Here is a 14,881-nt window from a genome sequence, read left to right as displayed (position 1 = left end):
GCTCCTGGGGGTGACAGGGGCTTAATTTGACTTGGTACCTGTGTCTACCCAGCCCCACTAGTCGCTAGTGATCACTGAGTGAACGGATAAATATGTGCCTGGTATCACTTAAATGAATGCATTCCCTTTCACCCTCACGTCCCTACTCAAAAAACCTCACATGTGGTCCACGGAACTCTGGTTTGACAACAGGTACCACAAGGGGTTCCATGAGCAAGTGAGATTGGGAAGTGCTCTGTCTTCACTAGCTCCTTTCTCCACCCACAATGCCTGTGGCATGTTTAAGGCTACAGGCTCTACAACGAAGAGATCTGTTTAACATCATCTTCCGTGAGCCCCCTTGACCACACAACCGGGTTTTAGGGCCCTACTAGCCCTCCAGGGAGATGTCGGCCCTCAGTGGCCTCAGCCTGTCAGGAATTCACAACTGTGTGAGCCAGCACAGCTGAGGGGTGGCCTTGGCCTACGGCCGTCTCAGCGTACCTCTAACTTTTCCCTCAGCTCAGAAGCCAGCCAGAAGGAAGCCCTCTGATCCCACCTTCCCAGCCTTCCTCTTCGGCCCTCCGCCCACTCATCCCCTCCAGGCATGTCTGTCCCCACCCCTGACCCGTCCACTGAGTCCCCAGGCATGCTCCTCACTTTCCCTTGTTCGCAGTGCCCTTCCCCAGCCCCCTGTGGAGCTTTTATTCATTCTCCTGGGCCCAGCTCAACCACTTTTCCAGTGTGTAGCTCTTCCTGCGTAAGAAGGTGGGGGCTTTGAATCAGACAATCCCCCTGTGTGAATCCTGGCTCTGATACTTACTAATATGGGAAAATAACAAAGCCTCTATTAGCCTCAGTTTACCCATCTGTGAAAGAGAATAATGGCAAGTGATTATAAATACGCAGTGAAGGAAACATACACAGGGACAGAGAACACTGGGGCCATACTGCATGCAGATAAGGTGGTGTGGGAATCCACTGAGGAGCTGAAGTTTACCCTGAGACCTAAAGGACGGAAAGGAGTTAGTTGTGTGAAAAGTGAAGGGACAGGCATTCCTGGCGGTGTTCGGAATAGCAAGTACAAAGGCCCCGAGGTAGGAAAAGGTTTGGTTTGTCTTATGAACAAAGGCTGAACCAAGGTCAGGTGATACATGGCCTTGGGAGTTGAGTTACAGTTTTACTCCACGAACAATAGGGAGCCTCTGAAGGGCTTGAAGCAGGGGAGTAGCCCCATCCAGCTTACATTTTAAGAAAGAAAACTACTTCTACTGATGTGGAAATTACATTCCAAGGAAGTAAGAACTGAAGCAGGGAGACTAGGGACAAGGCCACCGCAGGTCATGGTGGTTAAGGAAGGGATGGCGGATTGGGCATGGAGACCGGCAATGGTGCCTTAGAGAAGGGGATGGATTCTGGAAGCTTCTGGGGCAAGACTTGCTGATGCCAGATAAAGGTAATGCCTCACTTCTTGGCCTCCAATTTGAGTAAGCAGGTGCCCCACGCAGAGACAGGCACAAAAGAGGTTTAAGTCAAAAACAAAAGAACACTGGAAGTGTAGTTTGGGGAATGGAGGTCTGTGATGACCTTGAGACACACAAGGAGAGCGCCCGGAGGAGAGGTCTGAGCTGGAAGTGCAATGCCGGCCATCACTGGTGAACCAGACAGTTGTAACGGGGCGCTGAAGCAGGGGAGGCCAGGGCCCGGACTGCAGCCGGCTTCGTGGAGCTCTCGCCTGGCCAGCGGTTCTGGGGTGGAGGGGGTGTGGGGGTGGGGGGTCCTAGCCCGGCACGTCCCCAGTCCCTGCCCCCTCTCCGGGGCAGGGCCTGGTCTCCAGCCGTAGATGCACACTCACCTCTCTGACCTCCTCCACGGATGTGGGCTGATAGTATATTTCTGGACAACAGCCATAGGTCCTAGCCCAGTTCTGGAACTTGACTCCTTTGTATCCATGGACCTGTGAGGGCAAGAAAGCTGGGAGGCCACAGATATGTGGCCGCGGGCTGCCCGGATGCCCTCCCACGCTCCCGCCATCATAGGACGGGAGGCTGGGGCCTGGGCGCCCAGCCAGGCTCCTCTGCCCTGGTCACCTCTCAGGGCCAGTGGGAAGATGCAACACGCGTCGGAAGCTCTGAAGCTGAGCAGCTACGTGCGGGTCTTCCTGTGATCTCCCTTGACCCCTCGTGGCCACGGGGGCGGATCACACGGGAAACATTGTCCGTTCTCAGTAGAAGGGACGGGGTCAGGGGTGGAGCCGGGAAAGTAGGCCGCAGGGCTCCTGTCCCCCGTCTGTCTGGGGCACCTCTCGGAGGGACCCAGCAGGTAGACTCTGGCTGAGCAGGGTGACTGGGGAAGGGCCGGCCTGAGCTGGCCTGGTGGCTCCAGAAGGACTTGGAGCTGGCCTTCATCTCTCCCACCAGGCTCCTCCTGCCAGGAAGGGCCGAGTCTGGGAGACTCCGCAGCAGCCTTCCTGGCCTCTAGACCAAAGCAGGGAGCCCTGGGGATAAGCCTCCCATTTGCTGGATGAAGCCTGTGTACGGAGCACTGTATTGAAATCCTCTATACATTGTTCTTACAGACCTTATAATAAAGTCACAAAATAGGTAATATTACTCCCATTTTCAAGAGCAGAAACGGAAGCTGAGAGAGGCGAAGTAACTTCCCCAAGCACACACAGCAATCAAGTCAAGACACTGGAGTCCAACCCAGGCTTTCCTCTCCCATGCTTTCCCCAACACCCCAGTGCCACCCCTTGAGCCTCAAGTCCAATTCAAGAGGGTCCCCGAGGCCTCCCCGAGGCCCCAGACGTGACCTAATTTTGTCCTCCCGTGCCTGGTTCATGGGCCCAGCCTGCTGGGCTGACCAGCTGTGCCGTTACCCTACCATGGCTCCAGTGGTGGGTGGGTGGCCTCGGCTGACTGTGGCTTCCTCTGGGAGCCGAGCACTGGGCGGCAGGGTGCAGAGGTGAGGTGGAGCGAGGGTCTGGAGCAGGCAGCACGGCGACCTCTGAGCCCAGGGCTGGCTCCGTATCCACCGCACACCAAGGGGCTTTGGGCCCCCGGCAAAGGTGGATAAACGGTGTTGCGACAAGCTCCACCCAGACAAATAGCAGCTCAGGCCTGCCCCCTGCCTCAGGGGCCCTTCTCAGCCTGCAAGGTGGAAGAGCAGAGTTTAAGAGGTGGCTGCTTTGTTGTTGGAAGCTGTTGGACCTCTGACCCCAACTCTAGGCATTCTGGAACCAAAGGACCCCGCCGCTTCAAACCTGGGTCCTTAATTCCATAGGTCAGGGGAGGCTGTGATGTGGGAGGCCCGTGGGGGTCTTAACGTAGGAGCTCCCTCGGTGCCTGCTTGGAGGAGGGTCCATGTGGCATGCGGTACAGACGGACTCCGCGTCTGTGTCAGGTAGCCCATTTCTCAGGCTTGGGCCATGCACACAGCAAGCCGCCCATCGCTATAGGGAGACAGGACAGGAGGCTGGTGGCTTAGCCCAGGGTGGGGGAGGGGAGACAAGAGACACAGCCCAGGCAGAGTCTTCTAGCAGAGGCCTTCCCTTCCCCAGGCTTTAGGGCAGACAGACCCGGGTTCCTCATCCACGCTTTGCCTGTTAACCTCTGCGAATCTCGTTTTCCTCCTCAACAAATCTGGGGCACTTTTGCCTAATTCTCTGGGTCCATATAAAGTTTGGAGCAGATGGATGAGGAGCATCGGGACACCATGGGAGCTTGAAATGGCAGCAAGCTCTTGCATCTGCCCCAGCAGGGAGCTTGCCGGTGGCAGGAGTCTGGGGACGCTACCCTCTTCTTGCCAACCCTTAGCCAGGGTCTGGCACAGAGGCAGCGCCCAAAGCACATTTGTGCAATGAACAAACAAATCAGCCACTGAGGATCTCAGCTTATCAGATCCCCCCAAGCCAAGGGCTGGTGTGTAGCGGGAAGCATGAGCAACAGCTCTGGAGCTGGGGTGGAGGAAAGACTGGCTGAAGGAGTGGAACTGGGGTCAGAGATGCGGGAGAAAAGTCCTGGAAAGGGGGAGTGTCGGAGTCACATCTGTATCCCCCAAACCAGGATTCCCACCAAGCTGGCGAGTGCACGTGGGCGTGAACGACTGTACCCCCCACCCCAGATAAAATGTCTGTGTATGAGGTGGGGGTGGCAGCCATGTGCTCACCTCAGGGAAAGCCCACCCAGCCCAGGACGTACTGCTTTCTATGGTGGCTCAGTACTCGGTCATAGAAAGGGGAGTCCTGGGGCCACAGAACAGAGCTGACTTTCGGGGAAGGGCTGTTAGAGGCTGAACTGTGTTCCTCCCAAATTCCTATGGTGAAGCCTTAATCCCCAGCACCTTAGAACGTGACTGTATCTGGAGATAAGGCCTCTAAAGAGGTCCTTAAGTTAAAATGAGGTCTTTAGGATGGGCCCTGATCTAATAGGACTGGTGTCCTTATAAGGAGAGTAGGACATAGGCACACAGAGGGAAGACCACGTGAGGACTCCGGGAAAAGGCGGCCATCCACAAGCCAAGGAGAGAGGCCTCAGGAGACCCCAACCCTGCTGACAGCTTGATCTCTAAGTTCCGGCCTCCAGGACTGTGAGAACATAAATCTCTGCTGCTGAAGTCACTCGTCTGTGGTACTTTGTTAGGGCAGCCCAAGCAAATTAACGCCCGGTGGCTACTAGCTCCTGAGGCTGGGGGTCTCCACCGAGACCTTCAGGAGACAGAAGAGCAAGGCCTGGCTCTTGGGCTGTCCCTGATGGAAGAGGTAGGGCCTGTGCCCTCTAGTGTGGTGGCTCTGTTGTCTGGAGAGAAAAGAGATGGGGAGGGAGCTCCCCATCCCCATAGAACCTCAGATTCCCTGCTTGGGAAAGGCAGGGCTTGGTGAGGGACACAGTGGTTGGAGGCCTTGGGACTGAGGGGTGGAGAAAGCTCCTGGTTGGCTTGGCTACTGTCCCAAAGCCCTGGAAGGAGGCCCTGGAACCGTGGCCCACAGATGAGGTGACTATCAAGCCTGGGAGGGTGGGGGCAGAGAGGTCCATGGCAGGGAGGAGAGGGGAGCGCTGAAGGTCAGCCTGGTGTCACCCCAAATAAATAACAACTCATTTCCCTCCGTTAAGCCTTGTCCCCACAACTTAAGGCCATGTATGTCCTGTCCCCACCACAAATGCCCCATTCAACCACAGTCAGACTCACGGTTTCTCCTTTTGGTGAATGCATTCTACGCTGAGACATTCTGGAAGCCAGGTGCTGTGGGGAGCGGGTGGGCCTGGACTGTGCCCCCGAACTGCCCGAGGGGCTCCCATCCCTCCCCTGCGGAGATTTCCCTGAGCCTGGAGTCACGCACTGTTTTCTTTCTTCACCTCCTGCTACTGCCCTTGGATGGAACACTTTTCCCCCCAGCCCGCAAGCCAGTCACATCAATCTTACAAATTGCCTTTATTGAGAAACATAAAATGACATGAAAGGAATATAAAAATCAGCAAAAACAGTGTGTGTATCCGTTAATTCAATCTGTGCTGCCACCATCCCGGGGTTGAGGGTGATGGTTTATTGCTTATTTCCTCTTGCCTGAGGGGCTCAGCTAGTTCAATAATTGCTGAGTCTTAATTTTTTCAAACCTTTGTTGGCAAGGGAAATTAATGTGACTGCTTCAATGGTCACTGAATCTTGTTTTGTGACCTTCTCTCCTCTCATACTTGTTCATCGATCTGAATGAGCTCCTTAATATACAATTTGTACGTGGTAACTGAACACTTCTTTGAAATAGTGTGAACATTTGGAAGAGTGTTTATTAGATTTCTGACCTGCAGATATTACTTCCTTGTCTTACTCATTCTCTTTAAAATGTGATGTGGGGCATAAAATTCACTCAATACATAAGACAAAGAGGAATGACACTGTCTAAAATGTCCCCTGCTTCTGAGTCCTTTTTCCACTCGAATCCAGGATAATTGATCGAGAAAAAGACCAAATATCCATCTCCTCAATCTATTCAAATGGCAAAAAAGACTAGTATTTGGGGGCTTTCTCTGGAATTTTCTGAGTTGCATAAACCAAGAATTGTTTCTGTCTTTGAAATTCTGACATAAGCCAAATGGTCACACCTACTCTCCAATGCTGATACATTCAGCCCCATTCTGGGGGGGTTTGGCACAAACATCATGGAAAACAGTGAGGAACTACAGAAGAAACACAAGTTAGGTCTTAACCAAGGCCTTTTAGATGTGGGAGTTATTTTATAATTGATTAAAAATGGGTTTATGACCCATGGAATGGGTGAAAATATTTGTAAATCGTATATTTTACAAGGGATTAATATCCACAATATATAAAGAACTCCTACAACTCAACATGAAAACAAACATGAATTAAAATGGGCAAAGGACTTGAATAGACATTTCTCCAAAGGAGATATACAAATGGCCAACAAGCACATGAAAAAATGCTCAACAACACCAACACCAAGTATTAGGGAAATGCAAATCAAAACTCTAGTGAGATATCATTTCACCTCCATGAGGATGGCTATTATCAAAAACTCAGAAAATAACAAGTGTTGGTGATGATGTGAAAAAAATGAAACCCTTTGCATTGCTGATGGGAATGAAAAATGATGCAGCCACTCTGGAAAAACAGTATGGTGGGTTCTCAAAAAATTGAACATAGAATTACCACATGATCCAGCAATTCCACCTCTGGGTATATACTCAAAAGAACTGAAAGCAGGGACTCAAAGAGGTATTTGTACACCATGTTCATAGCAGCGTTATTAATAGCAGCCAAAAGGTAGAAGCAACTCAAGTGTCAACCAACAGATGAATGGATCAACAAAATGTGGCATATCCAGACAATGGAATATTATTCAGCCTTAAAATGGAAGGAATATCTAATACAGGCTACAACATAAATGAGCCTTAAGGATCTTATAGTGGGACGCCTGGGTGGCTCAGTCGTTGAGCGTCTGCCTTCGGCTCAGGTCATGATCCCAGGGTCCTGGGATGGAGCCCCACTTCGGGCTCCTTGCTCAGTGGGGAGCCTGCTTCTCCCTCCCCCTGCTGCTCCCCCTGCTTGTGCTCTCTCTGACAAATAAACATACAAAATCTTAAAACAAAAAACAAAAAACAACAAAAAAAGGATCTTATAGTGAAATAAGCCAGTCTCAAAAAGACAAATACTGTATGATTCCATTTGTGTGAATTAGCTAGAATAGTCATATTCATAGAGACAGAAAGCAGAATGGGGGTTGCCATGGGTTAGGGAGAGGGAGAACGTGGAGTTAGTGCTTAATGGGTATGGTCTATGTTTGGGACAATGGAAATGTTCTGGAGGCAAATGGTGTGATGGTTGCACAACAAAGTGAGTGTACTTCATGCCACTGAACTTGTACACTTGAAAATAGTTAAAATGGTAAATTTTATGTATATTTTACCACAGTGAAAAAAAGAGTGCTTATAGGAGTACAAACATCATTGATATTCTTTCAAAAGTAAGTACCAGCCTCAAAACCCTTGTATGTAAATATGACAAAACATATTTAGGTAAACTGACAAAGTGATCCCACTCATAAATGCTAAAACTGTAAGCATCTACAGTAACCATAAATACTTCAGCTGTGTTATTACAAAAATTGCCTTTCTATTCTACGCAGCAGAAACCCACTGATGTACTGTATCCAATTAATGCTAAGATTCATAGAGGACTAGCATCTGGAGGTCTTCTCCTTCTGAATTTAGCTCCATTAACAGATATGCCGGGAGTCATTTTAATAAGAGTCTTTTTTCTACACTTTATTTATTTATTTATTTGTTTATTCATTCATTCATGTTAAAGTAGGCTCCACGTCCAACATGGGGCTGCAACTCACAACCCTGAGATCAAGGGTCACACGCTCTACCGACTGAGCCAGCCGGGCGCCCCAAGAGTCTTGTTCCATCAAGGCTTTGTATGGTGGACACAGTCATACAATTGGCCATCTACCTCACCCAGTAGGACATCAAAATCAAGAATTTGAAATGAACCCATTTATCTATCCATCCACCCATGCTTCCATTCTCTGATTCATCCAGCAAACATCTAATGAGCATCTACAAAATGCCAGGCATCTGTTGGGTTAGGATCAAGGATGGATCACCTAGACAGGCAGCCGCCAATCTCACGGGCCTTACCGTCTCGCAGGGCAGACAGTTAACAACTGCGTGCAGTAGCCAACACTCGGGAGAAACTTCTACAGTTGCTAAGAAAATATTTTATCATGTGTGGCTAGATGGATTCCTCTGAGCAGTGAGGCATGGGTATTTCCCACCCAAGTGCTGCGCAGCTCTGGGCAGGAGACGATGAGGGCTTGAAGCCTCGGGGAGGGGCCACACCTGGAGGAGACGTGGCTTCTGGATGTGGCTGGGGAAGGAACGGCTTGAGGGAAGGTTTGGGTCTGCCCTGAGCCACCTGGCAGCTATTGCCTGCCAGACAGGACCATTCAGATTTATATTAACTAAAATTAAATGATGGGTTCCAAGAGGAGCACCCAACAGAAGAAGGGCTTGAAGGCCTGCTGGGGGCTGGCACGAGCCACACCCTAAAGCTTCGAGACCACTGGTGGGTCCCTGGCATCAGTCTCCAGCCACTCAGTGAGGATCTGATTCAACTCGGTGGGCCTGGAAAGGGAAGAAAGGGCAATTCACACCTGTCCGGACCCACTCACCCCATGTGAAAGCAGAGGTGAAGAAGGGAATGGCCAAGCTGGGAAAGGCCTTATTGGAGGTGAACAGGAAGTCCTGATCTCCAACCAGGGGATCCCCCCCCAACCCCGCTACCCTGCCACATCTCCTTACTTCTCCATCTGTGTCCAGTGTCCACAATCCTTAATGTGTCCCCTTTTCAGGTAGGGGATCTGCAAGAAAACCCCACCCAGAAAAGTCAATGGCAGAATGCAAATGAGTCTGGCTTTTGGTTAGTGCTCCCCACAGGCCACCCCCGAAGACCCTCCGTTATTTAGGAAAGGAATGGGCATTTATTGAGTTCCTACTATGTGCCAGGTACTCTACATGCATTGCCTTCTCTAACTGTGACCGTAATCCTATGGGGTAAGATGAAGGCTCAGAAAAGTTAGGTAACCTGCCCGAGGCCACACAGCAGGTGGTGGAGCTAAGATTCAAATTCAGGGCTGCCTTGTACTGATCACCACAAATTGCTTCTTTAGAATTATTAGGACACGGCTTATTCACCGTCTGGAAAATGCCTGGTTGTTGTGTGGCTCCTGCCATGCAGACGTGACTGAGTGCCCCCCTCTCAGGCTGCCTCCCTTCTCCCTGGTGGTCTGCACGCAGGGCTGTTCAGCCTCCCGTTTTGGACCCTGAATCCCCACAGCAGGTCAGAGCAACGAGCCCCAAGGATGGAGAGGGAGCAGCACTGCACTCGGCACATGTGGGCTCCCTCCCGACACAAGCCTTGAACTGTGCAATATGATGTAGAAAATGCTGGGGAAAAAATGTGGCTTTCCTCCCAGAGGCAAGTGCAGCCCCTTCCAAGCACAAACCTCAGCAAGGTTAGTAGTCAGTTGCCAAGGCTGGAAAGGGCCAGCTGAAGAACTGGAAATTCTACAGAAACCTTCAGAGGGTAGGGCCAGAGAGAATGAGCCCCCCCCCCAAGCCCCCAACGGGCTCATGGCTTTCTGCAGCCCTCTGTCAGTGGGCTTTAGAGCCCACACTGCATCCCACTTAACACACTGTCTGCTGTGTCTGATGATGCTCACAAAGCCACAGCCAAGTGTGCATGGAACTGCTCCCAGCAGCTGGGCAGGATAAATGAGCCAGCCCATGGTCACCCCACCTGCAAGCCTCCCCACTTCCTACCAACCTCCACATTTGTAGCAGAGTGAGCTTCCAACCCACAAGGTTGTCACCTGTCAATCCCCTTCAGTGGCTTATGCTCATGGATGGATGTACAAAGCTCAGCCTGGCCCAGTGGGCTCAGGAGAATCTTCCAGCCTTCTGGAATTCCTGCCATTCTCCCAGCATGTCCCGAATGTTCCCTGCCTCTCACCCTGTCTCCATTCTCTCTGCCAGGCAAGCCTTAGTTGTTCACCAAGGCCAGATGTTCACCAAAGTCAGCACCTCTGCAAAGACCTCATTCCTAACCGTGCCCTCTCCTTCACTCTCTCCTGGGTTCGGGATTAAATGCTGACAGTGGGCTCCCCAAGGATGGGCTCTGTATCTTATTCATCCTTCCCGTCCCAGAATCTAGCACTGTGCCAACACACATGCACGGTAAAAGCCCATGAAATGAATGAATGAATGAACGAACGAACGAAGGCATGAGTGAGTGAGTGACAGGCCACGCCGGTGCAGGGGAAGGCAGCATTGGTCATGACAACAGCTCCCAAGAGGTGACAGTGATGCTATGGAGAACCTTGTCCAGCAAGTGGTTCAAGCAGATCTCCCACTCTGTGGCCTCAGCTGCCATCTTTCCTCGGCTGCCCATGCCCTCTGCTGGGAAGCGCCGATGACCCCAGGGCAGGACCGTTCCCTTACCCAGTCCTCCATATGCTTGGACATCTCAGGAACGAGCACGGGGTCCTTCTCCGCGGTTACCATCAGGGCCGGAACCAGGATCTGGGGAGGAGGGAGGAAACGTTCCCTTCTTGTGCCCCTCTCCCAGGGCAAGGACACAGTACTTCATGTTCATGCTTCGTGCCTTCCTCCACTACTAACGCTGCCCCCATCCCCCCCACAAAGACCCACTATGGTGCTGCCGGTGTGGCCCTGGCTTTGTTTCCCCGGGCTTTGAAGGGAGGAGGCATCGCTATTACTGGAGATCTGAAAAGGATGGTCCGAGAGGATAGAAAATATATATATTCGTGTCTGCCCCGGTTCCTGGCACAGAGCTCCTGAAACCCTTGTAATTTCCTAAGTGATGAGGACATTGTGAGCATCTTGTGCTAATATTTGGGCTTTTGACCCCATCCCTGCCTGACACAGGTCTCCCAAAACCCTTGTAAATTCCGAAGAGATAGAGCACCGGGAGTATCGTTTGTTCTATTGAGGCATCTCTGGGTGGGCTCCTGGATGGGGGCTGGTCACCAGAAGGCCCAAGCCATGATTAGAAGCTTGGAATTTTCAGCCCCACCCCCCATTCTCTAGAGAGGGCAGAGGGGCTGGAAATGGAGTTAATAATTGATTGTGCCTACATGAGTAAGCCTCCATAAAGCCCCCCCAAATACCAATAGGATGGGGTTCAGGAAGCTTCCACGTTGGTGAACACATCCACACTGGGAGGGTGATGCACCCCCAACTCCTGCGGGCACAGAAGCCCCTCTGCTTGGGACCCTCCCAGACCTCACCCTATGTACCCATTCCTCTGGCTGTTCATCTGTATCCTTTGTCATCTCCTTTAATAAACTGGCAAATGTGCTCCCTGAGTTCTGTGAGCTGCCCTAGCAAATTAGTTGAATCTGAGGAGGGAGTCATGGGAACTTCAGATGTACCACCAATCAGTGAGAAGCACAGGTGACAAGCTGGACTTGTGATTGGCATCTGAAGTGGGGGCAGTCTTGGGGGACCCTTGCCTGCGGGATCCGGCGCTACCTCTGGGGAGACAGTGTCAGAATGGATTTGAATTATAGGACACCCAACTGGTGTGGAAGAGAATTGCTTGGTGGGGGGGAACCCCCATATATCTGGTGACCAGAAGTGTCAGCGGGGTGAAGCGTTTTGTGTAAAAGTAAAGGAGACACACAGAAGGACAAGACTGGGTTTTTCTAATACAGACGGAGTCAACAGTGTAGTGACCAATGCGGGTTTTGTGTGCATGTGTGTGTACGTAAGAACATGCGTGCTGGCCCACTCTGTGTGACTGATACTCACAGAACTGTGAAAAGAAACCCGTAGGCCCCAATGATGTCACTTGGGCCAGGCCAAATTACTAAACTGGAGCTTAATACCTAACCTAATTGCAGTTCCAACCTCCTCCAGAAATGTCTTAACTGGTAAGGCAGGAATTTTTTTTTTTAAGATTTTATTTATTTATTTGAGAGAGAAAGAGTGATCGAGAGAGAGAGAGAGAGAGCGAGAGAGCGAGCACCAGCAGGGGGAGGGGCAGAGGGAGAAGCAGACTCCCCACTGAGCAGCTAGTCTGACATGGGGCTCGATCCCAGCACCCTGGGATCATGACCTGAGCCGAAGGCAGATGCTTAATCGACTGAACCACCCAGGCACCTTGAGGCAGGAATTTTTTTGATTAGCACTGATGAGGTTATCTGTCACGTGGGCCCTCTCTGTCCCCCCCACCCCATACGAAGGGGAGGGAACGTGCTTAAGACCCCTGCCCTTCCCCCTAAGGGAAGGTGACCTTGCCTGAAACAATCCTCTCTTTTCTTTTGCTTAGAACTTTCTAGCCACCCCCTCCTACCTATAAAAACTCTCCCCTTGGTACAGCTCCTCAGCGCCCCTCTCCGTGCTAGATGGGATGCTGCCCCATCCAGGAATCATTTAATAAAGCCAATTAGATCTTCAAATTTACTCAGTTGAATTTTGGTTGTTAACAGAATGGAAGAGATGACACCAGGAAGGAGGAAAGATGCCCTTGGACGGAGATCAATATTCCTTTTCTTTGAATTCAATGAATGCTTAAAAAGGTCAGCCAGGATTCCAGAATGAACGGGTCAGCCCCAACCATTATCAGTGTTAGCGGTGGCAGAAATTACTTTACTTTCGTCTGCTGACATATGGGACACTGTGGGCTGGAGAAAGCCTCCTCTAGCCTCTTGGTTCTCCCTCCACCATTACAATTTTCAAACAGCATCGGTTTGTCCCTGCCTAAGGGACTCGCCCAACTGTTTCTTCCCTACGTGCAAAACCATGGGCTTCTCACTGCATCCCCTCTACCAGACGAGGAAGAGCCAGGGATGCTCAAACGTGATTTTGTTGCAGAAACTCATCCTGAGGCTGCTGTAGACTCTAGAATATTCCAAGTCACAATGTAAACTGGTCGTGGGGGCATGAGAGGAGGTGGGGAGGAGGAAGATCTGGGAGGCAGCTGCAGAAGAACGGGGTTTCCAACATTGGCACCCCTGGTGTTACCTTCCCAAAGACTCTGTCATTATGTCCCTCCATGCTGGGAGAGATTTTTGCCTATCAAACTGTGGTTTTGTCATTTTGGTCAGTCACAGATGAGAGAGACAAAGATAATGAGCCTGAATGGAACTACTAGTATGTGCTAGGCGCTGGTTTAAGCATTTTGCGGGCATCAACCCAGTTTATCCTTACACCCACCTAAGAGGTAAGCACTATTCTTGTCATTCCCATAGTCCAGAAGCAGCAATGGAGAACAGAGTGGTTAGGTACCTTACCCAAGGTCACACAGGGATTAGATCCCAGGCCGAGTTGCTGCCCAGCCTGATCTTAACTACTGTGTTCCATGTCCTATTGCCTCAAGACATCACCCCACGAGGTCAGGACCTCATCTGTTTTTTTTTTTTTTTTTTTTTTAAAAGATTTTATTTATTTATTTGAGAGAGAGAGAGAAACAGCATGAGAGGGGATAGGGTCAGAGGGAGAAGCAGGCTCCCCGCTGAGCTGGGAGCCCGATGTGGGACTCGATCCCAGGACTCCGGGATCATGACCTGAGCCGAAGGCAGTAGCTTAACCAACTGAGCCACCCAGGTGCCCAGGACCTCATCTGTTTTAACCGCCATGGGATCCCTAAGGTCCAGCCCAGTGCTTGGCACATAGAGCATGCTCATGTTTTAGTGAATCAACGAGATAACCAGGGTGATTGAGTGAGCTGAGGAACGCAAAAATGAAATTTCCCATATTTTTTTTAACATTATGAGTGTAACCTGGGGACCTGTTACACGTTTCCCCCGCTCCCCAAAAGTAGAGCATTCTGTGAAAACTCCCGTAAGCCAAAATTGTGTAAGGCGAAGAAGCAATCACCATTAATTTATATGAAAAAATTTTTGAACTTTCCCAGACCCTCTTTTTGGCTTTTCTGATACCTTAGGAAACATCTTGCTAACGGATGCACAAAAGAGAGCAATGTCAAGGCCAGATGCTCAGAGACAGGGTTCAAAGCTACGGCAGCTTGATGCGGAGATGCTAAGGGGAGTTCCTGGGAAGGGGCTTGGCAGGACCCCTCTGGCTTGTGAACTGCCTCTATAATGACTCACTGCAAAAGAAATGCTGAATGCTATTTCTGCTTTTTGCCTTTTTTTTCTAAAAGCAAAAATCCTCTTTGGATTTCTTTCGGTTCGCGAAAACCCACTACTAAGGTAGGTCTTCCGTAAAAGCGAACTTTCAAAAAGCGGGGCCTACCTCTATTCCCTTTGCAGACCCAGAGACTGGAAACGCATCTTCTGCTTGGCAAACGAGGACACTGAGACTCAGGTTGACTTGGGTGAGGTGACACAGCCAGGGCTAAAGCCTGTCTCTCTGAGAGCACCTCACGCTCCTCTGTGAAATGGGGGCTCCGTGATTCTCCTCCGCTTTGGGAGTCATCCTGGACTTTCTGCGGCCCTGACCTGGGGCACGGTCAGGAGACCTGGGGCCTTCCATGGCAGCGCTGCAGTCACCTGGCCAGACCCCTGTCCTGCCCCAATGCCACCCTCAACCATTCCAAGGAAAGCATCAGCAAAAGTCCTCGAGGACCCCCTTGAGTGGAGGGAAAGGACAGAAAGGAGAAAGACGGCAAGTCAGACTGGCCCGCCCATCCCCCCCACCCCAGCTCTGACCCAAGGGCAGATTCACTGGGCCAATGAGAAGCCCCGAGAGGGGTTCATAGGGGAGCGCAACCACACTGAACCACACTGAACCAGCACTCACCTTCCATCCCACAGCTTTGCAGCCCCACTGCCAGTTCAGCTCCATGTTTCGATACCAGTTTAGGGGACCTCTGGGGGTGGGGAAGATCAGGCAAC

At 51.1% G+C, this 14,881-nt stretch overlaps 2 protein-coding genes across 3 annotated transcripts in view; both read right to left on the bottom strand.

Moving 5' to 3' along the window:
• The window catches only part of LOC116622676 (L-gulonolactone oxidase), a 32,148-nt gene extending 28,239 nt beyond the window's left edge, over window positions 1–3,909 (bottom strand). Inside the window, exons 1-3 of the mRNA XM_032389232.1 lie at window positions 3,242–3,909; window positions 2,863–3,128; window positions 1,835–1,936 (exon numbers count right to left, since the gene is read on the bottom strand). Of these exons, the coding sequence (XP_032245123.1) occupies window positions 1,835–1,936; window positions 2,863–2,865 (105 nt within the window). The 5' untranslated portion in view covers window positions 2,866–3,128; window positions 3,242–3,909. The remainder of the gene's footprint in view (window positions 1–1,834; window positions 1,937–2,862; window positions 3,129–3,241) is intronic.
• A 3,239-nt stretch (window positions 3,910–7,148) lies between these two features.
• EPHX2 (epoxide hydrolase 2) overlaps window positions 7,149–14,881 on the bottom strand; it is a 70,215-nt gene continuing 62,482 nt past the window's right edge. The window contains exons 15-18 of one of the 2 annotated variants that reach the window (XM_032389136.1): window positions 14,787–14,856; window positions 10,500–10,580; window positions 8,802–8,860; window positions 7,149–8,624 (exon numbers count right to left, since the gene is read on the bottom strand). In XM_032389136.1, the coding sequence (XP_032245027.1) occupies window positions 8,546–8,624; window positions 8,802–8,860; window positions 10,500–10,580; window positions 14,787–14,856 (289 nt within the window). In that variant the 3' untranslated portion in view covers window positions 7,149–8,545. The remainder of the gene's footprint in view (window positions 8,625–8,801; window positions 8,861–10,499; window positions 10,581–14,786; window positions 14,857–14,881) is intronic. The other variant, XM_032389135.1, reaches the window with a different exon arrangement.

The sequence above is a fragment of the Phoca vitulina genome, unplaced genomic scaffold (assembly GCF_004348235.1).
Source record: "Phoca vitulina isolate PV1807 unplaced genomic scaffold, GSC_HSeal_1.0 scaffold53, whole genome shotgun sequence".
Classification (NCBI taxonomy): Eukaryota; Metazoa; Chordata; class Mammalia; order Carnivora; family Phocidae; genus Phoca; species Phoca vitulina.
This window is presented reverse-complemented; position numbering and strand designations above follow the sequence as displayed.